General features: G+C 61.8%; 4 protein-coding genes across 6 annotated transcripts; 1 reads left to right on the top strand and 3 right to left on the bottom strand.

The window, feature by feature from the left end:
- Nucleotides 1-255: 255 nt before the first annotated feature.
- On the bottom strand, nt 256-2930 carry DAND5 (DAN domain BMP antagonist family member 5). Its single transcript, XM_004595856.2, has 2 exons — nt 2524-2930; nt 256-504 (listed from the first exon to the last, which is right to left on the bottom strand). The coding sequence occupies exons 1-2, from the start codon at nt 2827-2829 to the stop codon at nt 256-258; spliced, it is 555 nt and encodes a 184-aa protein (XP_004595913.2). The 5' UTR covers nt 2830-2930.
- Nucleotides 2931-6526: 3596 nt separating this feature from the next.
- On the top strand, nt 6527-8381 carry GADD45GIP1 (GADD45G interacting protein 1). Its single transcript, XM_058657710.1, has 2 exons — nt 6527-6895; nt 8037-8381. The coding sequence occupies exons 1-2, from the start codon at nt 6543-6545 to the stop codon at nt 8353-8355; spliced, it is 672 nt and encodes a 223-aa protein (XP_058513693.1). The 5' UTR covers nt 6527-6542; the 3' UTR covers nt 8356-8381.
- An 847-nt stretch (nt 8382-9228) lies between these two features.
- RAD23A (RAD23 homolog A, nucleotide excision repair protein) lies at nt 9229-14283 on the bottom strand. 3 transcript variants are annotated; one of them, XM_058657708.1, is made up of 9 exons: nt 14044-14269; nt 11742-11903; nt 11405-11592; nt 11213-11268; nt 10957-11084; nt 10750-10828; nt 10427-10557; nt 9478-9642; nt 9229-9386 (listed from the first exon to the last, which is right to left on the bottom strand). In XM_058657708.1, exons 1-9 carry the CDS (start codon nt 14161-14163, stop codon nt 9273-9275), a joined length of 1143 nt encoding a protein of 380 aa, XP_058513691.1. In that variant the 5' UTR covers nt 14164-14269; the 3' UTR covers nt 9229-9272. The 3 variants fall into 3 exon arrangements, with proteins under 3 accessions (XP_058513691.1, XP_058513690.1, XP_058513692.1); XM_058657707.1 differs by having other exon boundaries at nt 10427-10560; nt 14044-14268; XM_058657709.1 differs by having other exon boundaries at nt 9331-9386; nt 9543-9642; nt 10427-10560; nt 14044-14283.
- Nucleotides 14284-15609: 1326 nt separating this feature from the next.
- Nucleotides 15610-20215, bottom strand: CALR (calreticulin). The gene is given in 16 exon segments (XM_058657626.1): nt 15610-15651; nt 16282-16545; nt 17033-17061; nt 17064-17099; nt 17102-17123; nt 17765-17868; nt 17871-17907; nt 17991-18105; nt 18193-18310; nt 18313-18400; nt 18620-18714; nt 18976-19029; nt 19032-19055; nt 19058-19177; nt 19354-19455; nt 20002-20215. Coding segments are annotated over 16 exon segments (1341 nt in total). The 5' UTR covers nt 20093-20215.
- Nucleotides 20216-20233: the final 18 nt, after the last annotated feature.

Raw genomic sequence — 20233 nt, 5'->3', positions numbered from 1 at the left:
CTCTTTCTCTCTGTCTTTCAAAACAAGCAGGCATCTCACTGCCTTGAATCTAAATCCCAGGTGTGCCACTGAGGGATCCTGCCTCAGTCTGTCTGTCCATAAAATGGGGATGACCCAAGTCCTCTCTCTGGGGCGGGGGTAGTGGGCACCTGCTTAGGGGTTATGCAAATGAGACCACCTGCCCAGCCTTGCGTCCCTGGTCTCTGGGTGCTTCAGAGCCCGTCTCCCGCCACCCTAACCCCACCGAATGAGGGCTCATGGCTTTGGGCCGCACTGACAGCTGTTAATCAGCACGGTGAACATCTTCACCCGCCGCCACGTTGACACGGGCCCGCCCCCTTGGCACCACAGCACCACCGGGGTCCGGCGCTGGCGGCCCGGCTCGCAGCTGTTGCAGAGGGCCAGCGAGGCAGGGTCGGAGCCGGGCACGAAGACTGAGGTGCAGCGGCCAAAGCAGATGTGGTTGCGCAGGCGCGCCACGGAGCAGCCGGGTCTGGACAGCACCTGCATGGGAAGGGGGCAATCAGAGAAGGCCGGGACAGCACAGTCTGGGGCTGGAACCACCCCCCCCCCGAGGCGTCAGCTGGCATTTGGCGCCACCCAAGCACGACAAAAAAGTGGATGTTGGAATCAAGCTGCCTCCTGTGGCCAAGGTTCAAGTCCTAGATCCTCCACTTCCGAAGCAGCTCCCTGCTGATGTAGCTGGGGCAGCAGCGTGCGACCATCCTGCCGTCACTTGGGAGACCCGGCGGGAGCTCCTGCCTTCAACCTTACCATTGCGGCCATCTAGAAAGTTAGCCAGAGGACGGAACCTATTTCTAATTCCACCTTTCAAATGAACACATGAACACCTAAAACTAGATTGTGCGTATCATACCCCAAGTCACAGCCCTTCTCTCCTTCTCCACACCCTCTGCCCAAGGACTCCTGCTTTATAAACATATGTTTATTTATCTGGAAAGCAGAGAGTGACAGAATGCTAACACCTGCTGGTTCACTCCCCCAATGGCCCCAACAGCCAGGGCTGGACCAGGCTGCAGCCAGGAGCCAGGAGCTCCACCCGGGTTGCCCACCTGGGTTGCCCACGTGGGTGCAGGGACCCAGGCCGTCACAGCTATCGCCTGCTCCTTTCCCAGGCATGTGAGCAGGGAGCTTGATGGAGGTTGGGACTCATGCCAGACACTTGAAGCTAGCATGAGGGAGACCCCTTGGCAGCTCACCCCAGGGTGCCACCCCACCTCCCCCTCAAGTCCTCCCTGCCACCTGCCGGCCCTGACCCTGTGAATCCCTCCCTCCCTCCAGCGTGCACCTGTGGAGGAGATGTCGCCCCCCTGGTGGTCTCTCTCAAGGCACCCGTCATCCCTTTCCTGGCAGGCTCAAGGCAATGGTAAGTTTTGTCTCTTTGGGAATCGGTCTTACTCCTTCTCTCTCTCTCTGCTACCTGAAGGCCAGGTCTTCGTCTGATGATTGTCCCTCACTCGGGCATTTTGGATAGATTTCCCATCCACTGGTTCACTGTACATATGGTCACAACAGGACCAGGACGAAGCCAGGAGCCTCTTCCGGGTCTCCCATGCAGGCGCACGGTCTCAAGGCTTTGGGCCATTCTCCGCTACTTTCCCAGGAGCACTAATAGGGAGGTGGATCAGAAGTGGAATAGCCAGGACTTGAACCGGTGCCCATACGGGATGCTGGTATGACAAATGGAGGCTTACTTTACCCACGGCACTGGTCCCTCACATTTGTTTTTTGGAAGCACACTCCTATAAGCCCCATTTACAGATGAGAAAAGTGAGAAATGAAAGAAAGGCGTGTGACTCCAGGGCCGCTGAGGACGCTACTGACCTGCACAGCAAATATGCACCATCAGGGGCAGTATTGTCCCTGGGAGCGAGAGGAGTGGCTGGCCGGGGGGGGGGGGTGTCACCCAGTCAGGCTTGGACAAATGACAAGCCAAGGGCTTTTGGGAGCTGACCCCCAGCCAGGCCAGGTCACCGGCACTATGGCACCAATGGCTCACTTCGACTGGCAGAAGCAGCCACGAAAGCTCAGAAAAGGCATCCCGCATGGGCGCCAGTTCGAGTCCTGGCTGCTTCACTTCCAGTGAAGTTTTCTGTTCATGCGTTTGGGGAGGACAACAGGTGATGGGCCAAGTGCTTGGGCCCCTGCACCCGCATGGGAGACTCAGAAGGAGCTCCTGGCTCCTGGCTTCGGCCTTGGGCTCCCGCACCCATGCAGGAGACTCAGAAAGAGCTCCTGGCTTCAGCCTTGGGCCCCTGCACCCACGTGGGAGACTCAGAAGGAGCTCCTGGCTCCTGGCCTGACTCAGGCTCAGGTAGCAGCAAGCCTGTAGAGGGAAGACGGATCACGGGCACCCTCTAGTGGCTGGCTGGAAATAGACCTGCTGGAAGCCAAGCTCAGACCCTGGTGGAGTGTGGTGGGGGTTAGGGTGGCCACAGTCTGCACCCCGGCCAACGCTGCCTGGCATCCAGACAGCTCCGTCCACCTTCCCATCCCACTCACCTGCGTGAAGGGCACAGCCTTGCACACCTCCTGGGTCACTTGCTGAGGATCCAGCGGCAGAGAGATGGTGGCAGGGGCCACTTCCAGCGAAGCACCCTGCACCCGCAGCCTCCGGGGTCTCTGTAAGCCCAGGAAGGCCTTCCAGCTGCCAAGGCCGGGGGGTGGCACAGGGGCGCCTCCTGGCACAGCGCGGGTTTCATTGCTCGCAGCCCAGGGCTGAGGTCTGGGCTTCCCAGACGCCAGGGGCAGCAGGGCCGCGCTGAGCAGGCCCAGGAAAGCAGCTAACCGGCCAAGGGGCACCTGCATGGCTGGCTGTCCGTGGGTGTCTGTCTGGGGGCTCAGGGGGGCAGCGCAGCCGACCCTGCTGTCTGGGGAGTGGAGTCTGGGCCCCCTCTCGCCCTCAGCATCTGCTTTTAACCCCTTTGTCTCCGCCCCCATTGCCCCCTCTCTCCCCACCCCGCCCCCCAGGGTCACCTGGGAGCCGCCTGTGTAAACCCACAGGAGGAAGACAGAGGCTGTAAAGATCCACTGTATTCTCACACCTCCCCCCAGGCTGGGGCTCTGCCGGGGACCAGAAAAAGACAAATTCTACTAAGAGAAAGATCAACGCCCAAGCTCTTGGCAGGTACTAGAACCCTGGAGGGACAGGGATCGAAGCAAAATGCCACCATGCAGCTAGGCTTTGTCCAAGTTCAATGCCAACCCTGCTGGGTTCCCTGGCTGTACCACCAAGGGCCAGGCCCTGCACCGCTCTGGGCCTGTGCTCCCTGTCTGTGCCCTGGAAATTCACCAAAGTGCCAGCGTCATGGGGTCGCTCTCTGACAATTCAAGATCACTGAGAGGGCCTAGAATGATAGCCTAGCAGCTAAAGTCCTCACCTTGCACGAGCTGGGATCTCATACGGGTGCCGCTTCTAATCCCGGCTGCTCCACTTCCCATCCAGCTCCCTGCCTGTGGCCTGGGAAAGCAGTGGAGGACGGCCCAAAGCCTTGGGACCCTGCACCCGTGTGGGAGACCCGGAAGAAGCTCCTGGCTCCCTACTTTGGATTGGCTCAGCTCCGGCCATTGCGGCCACTTGGGGAGTGAACCATCGGAGGGAAGATCTTCCTCTCTGTCTCTCCTCCTCTCTGTATATCTCCTTTCCAATAAAAAATAAATAAATCTTTTTTAAAAAATGATAACATGGCATTGTGAGTAAAGCCACCACCTGCAGTACAGGCAGCATAGGGACACCAGTTCAAGTCCCAGCTGCACCACTTCCGATCCACTTCCGATCCACTGGGAAGAGCACTAGAAGATGGATTGCCCATGTGCTTCGGACCCTGTGGCCGACTCAGATGGAGCTGCTGGCTTTGGCTGGCCCAGCTCTGGTTGTTGTACTGGAAAACAGGAGATGAGAGATCTCTCTCTCTCTCTGTCTCTCTCTCTGCCTCTCAAATACATTTTTCAAAAAACAGAGACACTGTCCTGGCTCCGCATCTGATCAGGCTCAGCTCCCTGCGCTCGCGCACCCCGGGAGGCAGCAGGGGACAGCCCAAGTCCTTGGGTCCCTGCCCCCCACACAGGAGACCCGGATGGAGTCTCTGGTTCCCGGGCATTTGGGGGAGTAAACCAACAGTTCGTCTCTCTGCTTCTCAAACGAATTTTCTGAAAAAAGAGAAAGCTCCTTTGGAACAAATCGTTTGAAACTTCTGTAGTTTGTTTTTTTTGCAATATGAATTTTCCATGGGCTTTCTGAAGATTCCCTCTATGCAATGATGTAAAACACTTTTTTCCCCAAGATTTATTTAAAATAAATTTTTTAACATTTATTTTTTTTATTGGAAAGGCAGATCTACAGAGAGCAGAGACAAAGAGAAAGATCTTTCATCCGCTGATTCACTCCCCAAGTGGCCGCAACGGCCAGCGCTGAGCTGATCCGAAGCCAGGGGCCAGGAGCTCCATCCGGGTCTCCCACGTGGGTGCAGCGGCCCCAGGACTTGGGCCATCTCTCACTGTTTTTCCAGGCCATAAATAGAGAGCTGAATCAGAAGTGAAGCCGCCTGGACTCGAATCTGCGTCTCAGACGTTGGCTTTACCAACTATGCCACAACACCCACCATTCCCAGTCCCCTCCCCCTCATAAAGAAACTTTCAAATTGCCGTTTTCCATTCAGTTTTTTAATTCAGCTGGCCCTTCTCCTGCCCACAGACACGACTGACACTGCGGGGCAGAACGGGCAGACCCAGAGGAGTAAGATCCTGGGCGTGCTTGCAAGAGGGCCAGGTATGGGACAGGAAGGGTGTCCGTCCCCAGGGCAGGGGAGGTGACATTTTTGCCAAAGACCCGGGATGCTGCAGGGAGCTGTGGGAACAGCCTGCTAAAGCGGGGTGGGGGTGGAGGCAGAGTGGGGGAGGGGAGAGAGTCCGGCCACAGTGGACCCCCACCCCCTAAGGGCGTGCATGTCACACCCAGGTGAGGAGCTAAAAGGCCTCCTGGGACCGTGAGAAGCCACGGTTCAGCCCCTTCCCACATCCCACCCTCACTGCCTTCCACCTCTCATCCCCACCCCTTAGCAGCCCCTAACCATCAACGACCCAAGCCCCTCACCGCCCCCACCCCTCAGCACCCCCACCCCTCACCGCCCCCACCCCTCAGCACCCCCACCCCTCAGCACCCCCACCCCTCAGCACCTCTCATCGCCATCCACCCCTCAGCACCCCCACCCCTCAGCACCCCCACTCTCAGCACCCCCACTCTCAGCACCCCCACCCCTCAGCACCCCCACCCCTCAGCACCCCCACCCTCAGCACCCCCACTCTCAGCACCCCCACCCCTCAGCACCTCTCATCGCCATCCACCCCCAGTGGCCGCGCTCTCTGGAGTCCGCGCCCGCCCTCTGGCGGCGGCTCCTGGAATTGCGCGGTGGCAGAGGACACCTGCTCGCTCCTGGGGACTCTAATGGAGGAGGGTGGATGTGGGCTCCCCGCAGTCACCACCTCGCCCCCTCCAAGTTGCCCTTCTGCGGTCCAGCACCCCCAATCCTCCTGCCCGGCTGCGGCCACCTCCCTCCTCCCAGCGCTCTGCGCACAGTGTAGCTCCCCACCCCACAAGCCCCCAAGACCAGCAGCAGGTGCCCGGAAGTCCCTGAGTCAGGTCAAGCTACCTCCCCTCCAGCTCCACTTCCCCTCCAGCTCCAGCTGGGCTGGGAAGGCAGCCAGGAGGGTCCCAGGGCCTGGGTCCCCGCACCCAGCGCACCCAGCGGAGACCTGGGTGGGGTCCCACACAAGCTGCTGTCATTTAGGCAGGATGCGCCCAGAGGGAAGATCTCTCTCGCTCCTTCTTTCTATCATTCTGCTTTTAAATAAATAACTTTTAAAAAGTTATTGAAGAGTAGCAAGGTTTTCTTATTGAGGAGGGGGATGAGGACAAGCACATGCTGTGAGAAAGCTTCACTTTAGACTGAAAAGAAATAATTTTTCAGAGATAATCTTTCTGGGACCCAGCGCTGTCACTCGGTTAATCCTCGCCCTTCAAGCGCTGGAATCCCGTTTGGGCACCGGTTCGTGTCCTGCCTGTGGCCTGGGAAAGCAGTGGAGGACGGCCCAAAGCCTTGGGACCCTGCACCCGTGTGGGAGACCCAGAAGAGGCTTCTGGCTCCTGGCTTTGGATCGGCTCAGCTCCGGCCATTGCAGCCACGTGGGGTGTGAATCATCGGACGGAGGATCTTCTTCTCTGTATAGCTGCCTTTCCAATAAACATAAATAAATCTTTTTAAAAAAATAAGTGAATCTTAAATTTTTTTTCAGTATAGTTGCTTCAATTTTTAAAACAGACGAATTAAATTACACAAACACGCTGAATTGGACATGCACAGCATGACTGACCTAAACATGACTGGATCAAATGCAAAGCGGTTCTCGCAGGGCTGCGAAGCCCTGGGGTCCCGGGCCTCGCCCCGCGCCCAGCACGCAACTCTGCGCTCAGGCAAGCGCCGCGGCCACCCCGGCCCGGCCCGCGAGGACCCCGCACGCCCAAGATGGCGGCGTCCGTGCGGCCGGCGCGCCTGCTCCTGCTCGGGCCGGCGGGCGGCCTGGGCCGCGGCGGGCGGGCTTACCGGGCACCGCCGCCGCCGCGTCGACCGCCGGGGCCGTACTGGCCAGACCCGGAGGCCCCGCTGACCCCGCGCTGGCAACTGGGGCCGCGCCACGCCGCCAAGCAGTTCGCGCGGCACGGCGCGGCGTCCGGGGTGGCCCCTGGCGCGCTGTGGCCGGGGCGAGCGCAGCTGCTGGAGCTGCAGGCCGAGGAGGACGAGAGCTGGCCGAGCCTGGCGCGCATGCAGGAGTCGCTGCGGGAGAAGCAGCTGGCCGAGGAGCAGCGGCGCCGGGAGAGGTGCGGGGCGAGGTGGGGGTGACCCACGCTTAGGGCGCAGACCCCGGACGAGGTGACCCAGGGCGAGGTGACCCACGCTTAGGGCGCAGACCCCGGACGAGGTGATCCACGCTTAGGGCGCAGACCCCGGACGAGGTGACCCACGCTTAGGACGCAGACCTAGGGCGAGGTGACCCACGCTTAGGGCGCAGACCCCGGACGAGGTGATCCACGCTTAGGGCGCAGACCCCGGACGAGGTGACCCACGCTTAGGACGCAGACCTAGGGCGAGGTGACCCACGCTTAGGGCGCAGACCCCGGACGAGGTGACCCACGCTTAAGACGCAGACCTAGGGCGAGGTGACCCACGCTTAGGGCGCAGACCCCGGACGAGGTGACCCAGGGCAAGGTGACCCACGCTTAGGGCGCAGACCCAGGGCAAGGTGATCCACGCTTAGGGTGCAGACCCTGGACGAGGTGACCCGGCGAGGGTGTCTGCAGGATGGTGCCGTTCTCCCTGAGGCCTGGGCAGTGGGCTGACGAGCTGGCTGCCCCTCCCTGGCCTCAACCTTCCGAATATCTCAGATGGGTCTGGAACTGGCACCCCACAGAGGTGCGTGTGCTGGAGGGAGGCATCCGTTTGTTTCTTGCCCTGTGTTATTATTACTAATGTTTGTTGGAAAGGCAGACTTACAGAGAGGAGACAAAGATCTTCCACGCGCTGGTTCACTCCCCAAATGGCCAGAGCTGAGCCGATCCAAAGCCAGGAGCTTCTTCCAGGTCTCCCATGTGGGTGCAGGGTCCCAAGGCTTTGGGCCGTCCTCCACTGCTTTCCCAGGCCACAGGCAGGGAGCAGGATGGGAAGTGGAGCAGCCAGGATGTGAACTGGTGCCCACATGGGGTGGGTGCCTAGCTTAGCAAGCAGAGGATTAGGCAACTCTTGTACCTTCTTTGCTGGGCGCGTAGCACCGTACCTGTGGGGTGATGTTTACAGAACGGAGGTGGGGTCACTCATGACAACAGCCTGGGTGGGGCTGCGAGTTACCTGACCCCATCCTGCTCCAGCCCTTGACAGCTCAATGGCACGGATTACAGAGTTGGGGGGCTACTCTGCCTGGCCCACAGGCCTCTGCACCCTCACCGCGTCCCCCTCTCCCCGCAGGGAACAGCACATCGCCGAATGCATGGCCAAGATGCCCCAGATGATCGAGGACTGGCGGCGGCAGAAGCGGGAGCGCTGGGAGAAGGCGCAGGCCGACAAGGAGAGGAGGGCGCGGCTGCAGGCCGAGGCCCAGGAGCGCCTGGGCTACCACGTGGACCCGAGGAGCGCCCGCTTCCAGGAGCTGCTGCAGGACCTGGAGAAGCAGCAGCGCAAGCGCCTCAAGGAAGAGAAGCAGCGGCTCAAGAAGGAGGCGCGGGCGGCCGCCATGGCTGCGGCTCCCACCCCTGCCGCCAACCAGGACCCCGCAGCTCCCCAATAAAGACTACTGGGCCTGCGGTCTGTGTGTCCTTTCCCAGTGGGCCCTGGGCCTTGGCTAACTGGGGCTGCTCCAGAGTGGTGGGGGCAGGAAAGAGGGGGGCTGCTGTGGAGGGAGCAGATGGCCGAGGAAAAGGGGGCTTCTGTTTACCAACATTCATCTCCAGTAATTAGCCAATTACCAGGGGGGGAACTGAGCCAGAGCCGATCTGGGGATTGTGGGGGGCAGGTGGGGGGGGAAGCAGGGAGCAGCCACCCCTTCCAAGGCTGCAATTCCAGGCCTGACTGGGACAGACGCAGCTTGGGGGTGGTGAGGTGGGATGGGAAGACATTGGCAGCCCCCAGACCCCAACACGCTGGAGTGGACCATCGGGCTGACTTTTTTCTTTTTTTGTCCAAAACTTTTATTCACTTCAAAACCTTGCCAAGACTTTCTTTCCTGGGATGGGGGGGGGGGGTGGCCTAGGGGCTCAGCCCAGATGGAAGAATTTGGGCCACTCTCACAGAGGATCAAAGTTTGGGGGGCCAGCCTCCCCTCATTCGGGTGATGAGAGCAGGGCTGGGGGGAGGGGGGCAGCGAGCAGCCGCCTCTCCATCTGGCTGCGGAGAGTTGGGACAGAGGCCAAGAGGGGCCCATCTGTCGCCTCCCAGCCCTGCCAGCGCCTCCCGAGCAGGGCCAGAGTGGAGGCGCAGGGACAGCTGTCTGGCCTGGGTCCTTGCAGACCAGGACGGGAGCTGGTAGTTGGTGTTTTTGGTTTGTTTGTTTTTTTTAAGGTTTTTGATTTTTTTTTCCCCACTTCTTAAATAAACATGAATATATATTTTTTTCTTTTATAAAACATTCTGTGGAGGGGAGAAGGGGCAGGGCAGGAGGGGGCGGGCAGGCAGGGGGACAGTGGCGGCCCGGCCTCCCAGCATCCATCACTCATCATCGAAGTTCTGACTCAGAAGGAAGTTGGCAGCCAAGTTCTCATTCTTTTCACATGCGAAGTAGGCCTGGATCACCAGGCTCTCGGGGAAGCCCAGGGCCTTCAACTGCAAGGGGAGGAGGGGTGCTGTGAGCGCTGCGGGGCTGGGGGGCTGTCCCAAACAACGGGCTCTCCACCCCCCCGGCCAGGCCACTCACTCTCTCTATAGCTTCCTTCTCCTGCGGCGTCACCTGGATGTAGTTCATCTGTGGGGCCTCCTCGCCTATGGCGCCCACCTCCCCCTCCGTGTCCGAGATGTCGGCCAGCTCCCCTGGGGGCTCGTTCAACATCTGGATGAACTGCTCCTGGTGCCGGCTGATTTGCTGTGGAAGGGATGGCCGCTGAGCCGTAGCCCTGGGGCCCCTCTTCCCCGGCACCACCCCTGCTCTCAACAAGTGCCTGCTGAAGCCAGAACCCCAGGCCCTGTCCGTGTGGTCAGGTGCTGGGCAGCTCTGGCCATCAGCAAACACGGGCAGGTGGGACATGGGCACAGGAAGGACCTGCACCTGTGTGGGGTGGGAACCCAAAAGGGGAGCCCAGGGCAGGTGGAAAACAGAGCGGCAGGACTTGAACCTCGCGCAGCCAGCTGGAGGTCCTGCAGCCCTGTGCACGCATGGCCATTTCTGCAGAGGAACCAGCTCCTCTTGCACCACAGTGAAGGCCCTGGCAGCCCACGGACCGCTGGACCAGGTCGGGAGGAGAGGCCGGCCGGCCAGGACCCTGGGACCAGCTGCTCCTCACAAAAGGGAGGGAGGATGAGTGTGGGCTGCGCGGACAGGTTTGGGGGTTACCTCACGGATACAAGAGGGGCACTGAATGTATGCGGGGGAAGACTCATGGGAACAGGTGTAGCCAGCAAGGTGGCCGGGGGCAGGGGGAATGTGACAGGATGGGGGTAAGGAGCGGACACACGACACTGCCCTCCCAGGCCAGCATCTGGAAAGAGCCAGCAGGACGCGTGGTCCCAGAGTCAATGGGGGCCAGGCCCCGGCTGCCCCGGGAGGTGCCACACAAATAGAAGCAGCCAGAGGGTGCCAGCTGTGTGTGGAGCCCAGGACTGGAGCCAGGGGCCTGCGGGGCGGGGGCTCTCAACCCCCAATCCCGCACCTGCAGCAGCTGCGGGTTTTCCTGGCCCAGCTGCTGCAGCAGCGCGGGCAACAGGGCTGGGTTCTGCTGGATCACTTGCCGCATGTTCTGGAACTGGGGCTGGTCCCGCAGGAACTCCAGGGGGTTCTCTCCTGCTGGAGGGGAGTGGGGTCAGAGGTCGGGCCAGGTGCAGTCTGCATGCACGTGTGTTTGTGTAGGTACCTGCACACAGCTTCCTTGCACACCACCCCTCCTGCTCACCTGTGCACCCCCCCCCATTTGCCTGCCTCTGTATATGTGTGTGTGTGTGTGTGTGTGTGTGCGCGCCTGCCCCATCTGCTCACCTGCCTCGGTGGCCGGCTGCTCTGACACCTGGCTCTCCTGCACGGCCCCGTGCTCCGGCTCGGGGCTCCCGGGGATCCCCTGTCAGGGCTCCAGTTCAGTTCTCACGCACAGACCACGAGCCTCCCTCCAGCCCACAGGGAGACCTCTGGATGCCGCCACGGCCCCCCAGGGGCCCTCCGAGAGGAGGTGGAGAGGCCCCACCTCACCGTGAGCAGATACTCCACAGCCCGGTGGGGGTTGTTGTAGCTGGCCCGCAGGGCGGCCACAACCCGCTCCCGCTCGTAGCCCATGGACATGATCTCGGTGAGCATCGTCTCGTACTCAGAGCCAGTCACTGCGGAGGGAGCGTGGCGGGGCCGGGTTACCGGGGAGCCGTGGTGGACCCTCCCGCCGACACCGGGGGGCCAAGGCCCGGCTGCAGCGCTGGGTCGTGACCTCTGCCCGGGGGGACCACCCACCCACCTAGCGTGGAGGCTGCATCTTCCTCTCGCCCGCTGCTACCTGAAGAGGGAATAGAGCTGCAAATTCAAGAGAGAGAAATCGGACCCGAGCTTCCGGCGGCCAGCAGCCGCGCCCCCACCCGCCCTCGGCCTTCTTGGAGGTGCACAGTTAGGACCATGGCAGGAGGGCACTGCCCCACATCCCCTGCCTTACCCGGACACGGACTCGGGCGACGTCGTGGGGGCCGACTCCTCGGATGGGCTCTTGTCTTCTCTGTCGGCTGCTGGGGGCTGGGACATGCCGGAGGCGGGGGCCGGTGGGCAGACGGTGGACGAGGAGGACTCCGGGGCGGCAGTCGGGGAGGCCTCCGGGGGTGCCGAGGAGCCCTGGCCAGCCTTGGCCTGTGGCAGCGGGAGCAAACACGGGGCAATGGGTGTGGGCTCGCTATCACCCCCACGCACCCCCACCCAAGCCCTCGGCCCTGCCCCGCTGGCCGCGTGCCCGGCACTAATCTCTCTCCCTCGCCGGCTCCCTGGGCCCACCCACCCACCTTGGTCACCATGACGACCACGAAGTTCTTCTCGTCGATGCCGTAGTCCCGGACCGGGACGTCGTCGCTCAGGATCTTGCCGGCGTAGATGAGCTTCTGGCCGGCCACGGGGAACGCCTCGCGGCCCTTCTCGGCTTCTATCTTCTCTTTCAGCATCTTGACCTGGAAGGCGCCGTGGCCGGGCTGAGTTGCCACACACGGCGGACCCTGCTGCTGCCCCCCAGCCCCCAGCCCGTCATCTGGGGAGCCGAGCCCTGCTCTGCGTGCCGTCTCAGCCTCTGGGGATGTGTGAGGTGGAGGGGACCTGCTCTCACCAACGGGGCACGGAGGTGAGCAAGGGGAAACACAAAGTGGCTGAGGGAACCAAGAGGGCCCGCAGGGCACTGTCCTACTGCGTTGCCAAAAGCTCTTGTGGGGGTGGCCAATCTCCAGGAAATTTCTGAACAGTTACTTCAGACTGTGTAAAAGAGAAGGAAGAAGCCTTGCACAAGCCGGGATCCCAATGGGCGCCGGTTCTAATCCCAGCTGCCCGGCCTCCCGTCCAGCTCCCTACTTGTGCCTGGGAAAGCAGCCGAGGACAGCCCAAAGCCTTGAGACCCTGCACCCGTGTGGGAGGCCTGGAAGAAGCTCCTGGCTTTGGATCGGGTCAGCTATGGACGTTGTGGCCACCTGGGGAGTGAACCAATGTGTAGAAGATCTTTCTGTGTTTCTCTCTGTAAATCTGCTTTCCAATAAAAATAAACATTTTTTTAAAAAGCAGGATGAGGGGCCTGGCACAGTAGCCTAACGGCTAAAGTTTTCGCCTTGAATGTGCCGGGAACCCATATGAGCACTGGTTCGTATCCTGGCAGCCCTGCTTCCCATCCAGCTCCCTGCTTGTGGCCTGGGAAAGCAGTTGAGGACGGCCCAAAGCCTTGGGACCCTGCACCCACGTGGGAGACCCGGAAGAGGTTCCGGGCTTCTGGCTTCAGATCAGCTCAGCTTCAGCTGTTGCTGCCACTTGGGGAGTCAATCAGCGGACAGAAGATCTTCCTCTATGTCTCTCCTCCTCTCTGTATATCTGACTTTCCAAGGAAAATAAAAAAATCTTAAATAAAAAAGGATGAAGAGGTAAAAGACACAATGAAGGCTCCCGCATTTCACAGCACTCAATTAGAACAATGACAAGCTTTCTGGAAGATTCAGTGTACACATTTAATAAGGCAGGCACAGTGACAGAGAGCCATACAGAGAGACAAATCTCCCATCTGCTGGTTCTCTGCACAAGACAGGCGAGAGCTGGGAGAGGGTCGGGGCTTCACAGTGGGATGCAGGGTCCCTGCTGACAGCGCCACGCCCGTGTGCCACCTGCATTCCACCCCGGAATCCAGTCCCCTCTCCTCCTGCTGCTCCCGGCTCCTCTCTGCAGTGTGGACTCCCACCCGGAGGCTGCCCCCGAGCTCACTACCACCAAGGTCCTCACTCGCTGCTCCTCACGTCAAGTCAGCCAGACAACATGTGACAGAGCCATCACACACACAGCGCTGTCACCCAAGAACTGCCTGTGTTGTCATGACCTGCTCAGTGTCACCGGCCCTTCTGCCGACACTGGGCTAGGCCAGGCTGGAGCTGGGCAACGCATACCGGGCTGGGTGCCCAAGCACTGGCAGCTCCCCTGGCAGGCGCCATGGCCATGGGGCCTGGCCCCTGGACAGCTGCCCCAGCCTGGGCCCTGGACAGTCCTGGACCGCCACCCAGCCTGAGCCCCGGGACAGCTGCCCCAGCCTGAGCCCCGAAACAGTCCCGGGACAGCCGTCCCATCCTGAGCCCTGGACAGCCCCGGGACAGCTCCCCCATGCTGAGCCCTGGACAGCCCCGGGACAGCTCCCCCATGCTGACCCCTGGACAGCCCAGGGACAGCCCCCCATCCTGAGCCCTAGACAGCCGCCCCATCCTGAGCCCTGGACAGCCGCCCCATCCTGAGCCCTGGACAGCCCCGGGACAGCCTCTCCAACCTGGGCCCTGGACAGCCGCCCCATCCTGAGCCCTGGACAGCCCCGGGACAGCCTCTCCAACCTGGGCCCTGGACAGCCCCCCATCCTGAGCCCTAGAGAGCCCCCCGATTCTGACCCCTGGACAGCCCAGGGACAGCCCCCCATCCTGAGCCCTGGACAGCCCCCCATCCTGCGCCCTGGACAGTCCTGGACAGCCCCTGGCGTGCCCGGTCCCCGCGCCGTCCTTCCCCGGCCCTCCGGTTAGAACCCCGGGCTCCCCGCCCCCCCCCACGCCACCCGTCACCCCCGGGCTCGGGCCCGGCCCGCACCGTCTCCTCGGGCTCCATGCGGATCTTGAAGGTCTGCTGCTGCAGTGTTTTCAGCGTGATGGTGACGGCCATGACGGGGCCTGAGCGACGAGGCGGCGGCCCCGGACTCTCGGACAACATGCAACTCACGCCGCCGCCATCTTATAGCCCAGCCGCGCCGCGCGCGCCGACCGCTTCCGGGGCAGGCGGTGCGTGCGCGGACCACCGGCCCACGTGCCCCCAGCGTGACCTTTAGCCTCCGCGGGCATGCGCGCCAGCGCGCGCTCACGCCCGCGCATGCGCATGTGACATTCCCTGTTTGCCGGTGAAGAGGCTGCTTTGGCGCAGACATCTGATCACGTGTTTGGTGATGTCACGACCAGTATCGGTGACGTCATGCAACCGCCAGGCGGCTCCAGCGTCCCTACATTTTAGCCCGAAGTTTTGATGTTTTATTTTCCTTCCAGAAAAATCTCTATTAAATGTTTTTTTTTCTTTAGTTATTTGAAAAGCCCGAAGGCAATGCAACCCTTCCACTAGGACCGGGCCCCAGGGTCTGGGCTATCACCTGGCGCCTTCTAGGCCCCAAAGAGCAAACTTTAAAATATTTGGACGATCCGGATGGTGCTATGGCTTATCTGCACACACCGGGATCCCACATGGGCACCGGTTCAAGTCCCGGCTGCTCCATTTCCAGGAAGCTTGTGGCCTGGGAAGGCAGCAGAGATGGCCCAAAGCCTTGGCCCCCCGCACCCTCGTGGGGGATCCAGAAGCAGCTCCCGGCTTCAGCTTCTAGTACGGCCAGCTGAGTGAACCAGCAGATGGAAGAGCTAGCTCTCCTCCGTAAATCTGCTTTCCCAGTGCAAACAAGCCTGGACTACCCCTGGGCTGCTTGGTGACCTCACTCAGGCAAGATTTTTCTGCCCCCAATTCTACCATCACTTGCTCACCTCAGCCGATCCCGACCTCTTCACCACCCATATATTCATTATGGCTTTTTCTTCACTCTCCCCTGAAACACACCAACCCTAAAGGGCCTAGGAGGGACTGGAAGAGGAAAAGCCAGTCCAAGAGACAGGGTAACCCACCAAATTTGAAGAACTAAGCCTGGGCCACTGGCCATAGAGAAGTTAGAACCCGGATGTCAGGGTGGGACTGACTGGAAGGCAGGGCAAGATTCCCACATCTCATGTCCTAAGCTCACCATCCTGACACACTGGACACTACGGAGCCCCTGGGCACACACCCATGGCCAAGTTGCAGCGCACACTGCAAACCTTGATTCTACAAGCTCCCTGGCCGCTGACAGCTTCCTACCCCTTCTGAGCCTTCCGCTCAAGCCCCCCTGACCTGTCCTGCAACCACCACCCGCGTGTGTTCCCTCCCTTGGGTCGGCCTCTTTCCCAAACTGACACCTAGGATCATCCAAACAGAAACCCTGCAGGGCCGTTTCCTTGGCTCATGACACTAGGGACTGGGGCATAATCCCACTGCCCACAGGGCTCACAAGACCTAGGAGGAAGTGACCAGGTTGTTGCGTCCACCACCGCCCCACTCTTGCTCACCAAGTTCTGGACCTGGTTTTTCTCATTCGACCAAGGCGGACGGGTTACAAATGACACTCGCTAGCTGTGGTGCGCAGGGCATCAGGTGGACTACATGGGGGGAGGGGGACATAAGCTTTCTCCCCTTGGGCTGCTGGTTTGGAGGTGAAGGCCTCCTGTGGTCTTGAACCCCACTAACCCAGCAGCTTGCAGGTGAGGGGGCATTCCCAAGTGCCCCCCTCTCAGAGGGAGACCCAGGAGGAAGACACAAAAACTTAATTTAATAGAAATTTTCGTTTGTAGTTCTTACATTCTCAAGTGTGAGCCAAGCCGGAACCCACTGCCCCCACCCAAAAGCGGCAGCCCAGTCCCAGGGGGTGGAGGTGGGGGCAGCAGAGGGGTGGCACGGGTTAGAGCCCTGTTCCTCCTCAGTGCTGGGGGGGTTTGCAGGTACCACCCCTTTTCTCCTGCCTGCCTGGTGGGGTGGCGGGGGGCCTTCCTCCCCACTCTCCTTGTCCCCCACCCTAGCCCCAAGTGGGAAGGGGGTTCGAGGACAGGGAAGAGAGGGGCACAAGGAAGGTGATGTTGGATGAAAAAGGGAGAAATCAAACACCAGTAAAAAAAAATGCGGGAGCTGTGGGGGGCAACAAAACCAAAATTCACCCAAATCTGAACCTGCCTGGAAGGGAAAAACAAAGTTCTCATGGAGTCTCACAGAGACATTATTGGGCGCGGCCGCTGTGCGGCGGGAGCGCGGGCCGCAGTCCAGCCCGCAGCGGGCAGCATGGCCTCTACAGCTCGTCCTTGGCTGGGCAGCGTCGTCCTCCTCGTCCTCCTCCTCGTCGTCCTCCTCCTCCTTGTCCTTCTCGTCGTCCTCGTCCTCCGCCGCCTCCTCCTCCTCCTTGCGCTTCTTGTCCTCCTCTTCCTCCTTCAGCCTCTGCTCCTCATCCTGCTTGTCCTTCATCTGCTTCTCGGCCGCCTGCGGGCACACCCGGCCCTCAGCACCCCGCATCCCGCTGCCTGCGGGCACACCCGGCCCTCACCACCCCGCATCCCGCTGCCTGCAGGCATACCCGGCCCTCAGCACCCCGCATCTCGCTGCCTGTGGGCACACCCGGCCCTCACCACCCCGGACCCTCAGCACCCCGCATCCCACTGCCTGCGGGCACACCCGGCCCTCACCACCCCGCACCCTGCCTGCGGGCACACCCAGCCTTCAGCACCCGTATCCCGCCACCTGTGGGCACACCGGCCCTCAGCACCCCGCGCCCCGCCGCCTGCAGACACACCCGGCCCTCAGGAACCCGCATCCCGCCACCTGCAGGCACACCGGCCCTCAGAACCCCGCATCCCACCGCCTGCAGACACACCCGGCCCTCAGCACCCTGCAATCCCCACCAGCCAGTCCATCCCCCCAGCCCCCACCTGCGACACCCCCAGCCAGCCCACCCCTCCCGAGCCCCTACCTTTGTGACACCCCACGTCTCGTTGCCAACTCCTCAGCATAGGCTTCGACGTTGGTAATGAGGAAGTGTCAAAGATCGTGCCGGACTTGACCTGAGCAATGGAAGGAACAAGTGAATGAAGGCTCAGAGGGAGAAGTCCAGCCCGACGGGACACAGCGAGCTGGCTGTCTGCCATCCACAGTGCTGGCCCCGCAGGTGGCCTGCGTGTGACCTGGGGCCCTGGCGAGCTCTCTGTGCCCCGACAGCTGGCTTGAGCTCAGGTACCAACTGTGCACCTGCAGCAGGGACACCTCTGTCCTCAAAGATCCACTCACTGATTGGAAAAGGCATGACAGGGAAAAGGGGAGGGGCAGGGACCTCATCACCCACTGCCTCACCTCCACGCCAGGAGCCCAGCTGGACTCCCACAGCGGGGAGAGGCCCAAGATGCAGGGCATTGCCTGCTGCCCCCCGGCGCCTTGGCAAGAGGCTGGATCGGAATTGGAGCAGCCCGCCGGGCACTGTGCCACAGCTGTCTGTAGTGGCAGCTCAACCTGCCGCCCCTGAAGACTGACCCTCCCCACCCGACACCAGCTTTGGCCAATGGCAATGACCTTCCAAGGTCACCGAGCTGGCTCAGGCAGCAGGTGCAGCAAGCCACGACTGTGAGGGGCTGGCTTCAGGGACAGCATCGGCTCTGCCCGAGCTGGACCCCTGCCCTTCCCTCCGCTCCTCCTGCTCGCCCCCTCTCACCTGCCACAGATCCAGGCCCAGCACAGCAAAGCTGTCGTAGGCATAGATGTTGGCGTCCGGAGAGTACTCGGGGTTGTCGATTTCTGGGTGGATCCACGTGCCTTGTAATCGGGGTTGTCAATCTGCCGCGGCTTCCACTCACCCTGTGGGAAGGTGGGTGCACAGGTAAGCGGCTGAGGCAGGGCCCCTTCCTGTGGGGGCGACCTCCGGCCGCTCCCCGGCGCACCTTGTACTCGGGGTTCTGGATGACCGGCGGCTCCCACTCGCCATCCATCTCTTCGTCCCAGTCCTCTGGCTTCTTGGCGTCGGGGTCCGGGATGTGCTCAGGCTTGTCCCAGTCTGGGAGAGAGGTCCATGCATGAGGTCAGTGTGCGACCCGCTGCCTCCCCCAGGGTGGGACCGGGGAAAGGCCCAGCCCCAGCACCCACCTCGGGCTTGAGTCTGTGGGGTCGTCGATCTTGGCCCGCTCATCCCAGTCTTCCGGCTTGGCGGCGTCGGGGTCCTTGATCTTCTTGGGGGGCAGGAAGTCCCAGTCGTCCTCCAGGAGCCCGACTCCACCTGGCTGTTGTCAATCTTCACCTCATACGTGTTGTCGGGCCGCACGATCAGCGTGTACAGGTGTGTGAACTCATCATCCTGGGGGTGGGACAGCATGATGTGAGTGTGTGTGTGTGTCCAGCACGCCCTGCTGTCCCCGGGCAGTGTGTGTGTGTGTGTGTGTTGCGTGTGTGTGTGTGTCCAGCACGCCCTGCTGTCCCCGGGCAGTGTGTGTGTGTGTGTGTGTGCGTGTGTGTGTGTGTGCAGCACGCCCTGCTGTCCCCGGGCAGTATGGTGGTGGGGTAGGAAGACACATACCTTACACCGGATGTCCTTGTTGATCAGCACGTTCTTGCCCTTGTAGTTGAAGATGACATGAACCTTCTTGGTGCCGGGCCCACAGATGTCAGGCCCTGGTGGGGATGGGGAAGCCACCTGAGTGACCGCTGCCCATGGCTGCCAAGGTCCCCACCCTTCCTTCCATAACCCCTCCCCCACAGCACCAAAGCCCAAGGACTCAACACTCGACTCTCGCAGACAGATGTGGAAGTACCCGCACGTGGCCAAGTGTGGCAGACACCGGGATGCCCGTTTCCACCCACACTAATTGGGGGTCTCTCCACACGGCCCCGACGACGGAGGATGGGGAGGTTTCAGGGGGCGGGGTCCCTCACCGAACATGATGTTGTACTCCGAGTCGCCGTGCATGTCCTTCTGGTCCAGGCTGGCGGAAACAGCTTCACGTAGCCGCCCCACAGTCGATGGTCTGCTCGTGCTTGACGGTGAACTGCAGCACCAGCGGCTGGCCCTTGTTGCTGAAAGGCTCGAACCGCGCCGACAACGCGTAGAAGCGGGCGTCCTGGCTCGTCTGCAGCCCTGGGGCGGACGGCACAGAGAGCCTGGGTCCAGAGGGTCCCCCGGGACGTCCTGCACCTGCCTTCTAACTCCCGGGGGCCGGGGCAGGAGGAAGCCCACCCTGCTTCTCAGAGCCGGGTCCAACCTGTACCCCGGGGGGGGGGGGGCGCGCACGCACACCCTCCTTTTTAGCGAACCTTTATCTTTCTCCTGATCGCCGTAGAACTTGCCGGAACTCAGCACGAATTTGCCAAAATCAGACTTGTGTTTGGATTCGACCCAGCGGTTGGTCCACCCATCTAAGTGAGGAGCGGTGGAGGGGGAGGGGGGAGGTCGGTGTCCAACGTCAGGTTAGGGCGACTCTGCCGGACCCCCCACCCGCCGCCACCACCCCTCCCAGACACACACCCACCTCCCATCATCCTTCCCAGGCACCTGCCAAGACCCACTAGGTGGACGGGGGTGGGGGTGGGGGTGGGGGACGGCAGAGGGGCGACGTTCCCACCCGTCCTTCCCAAGACGGAACCTGGGTGACAGTCCGGGGTGTCTTGAGCAACACTCCCCTCCCCAAATTCCAGCCTGCGCTCCCCCGCCCCAGCACCTTACACACACACACACCCCAGGGAGAGGCCGCTGCGCCCTCCACGCTCCCCGGGAAGGCAAACAGCGATGGCCCCGCGGCTCTGGGTCCCCCAGGGAGGCCGCCGTGTTGGCCCTCGAGGAAGGTAATTACGAGGCCACAGGACGACGCCGATCCGGGCTTCGGGGGCGGCGGGGAAGGGGAAGGGGTAGGGCCACCGGTCGCGTTCGTGCAAACGGGCGCTCGAGCCACAGCCGGGCGTTACCTCCGTCCAGAAACTGCTCCTTGAAGTAGATGGCGGGTTCGGCGACGGCCAGGCCGAGGAGGCCGAGCAGCAGCGGCACGGGGAGCAGCATGGCGGGCCGAGGGGGCGGCGGCGGCAGCGGCGGCTCGCGGGCCCTTTAAGAACGACCGTCCAGCAGCGGCTCTGCGGTACGGACGGACGCCGCTGCCGGCTGCAGCCTTTATACCCGCCCGCCTCTCACACCAACCTGACA

Source organism: Ochotona princeps, chromosome 33, assembly GCF_030435755.1.
Source record: "Ochotona princeps isolate mOchPri1 chromosome 33, mOchPri1.hap1, whole genome shotgun sequence".
NCBI classification, from domain to species: domain Eukaryota; kingdom Metazoa; phylum Chordata; class Mammalia; order Lagomorpha; family Ochotonidae; genus Ochotona; species Ochotona princeps.
The sequence above is the reverse complement of the archived record's forward strand: the minus strand, read 5'-3'. Positions and strand labels throughout refer to the sequence as shown.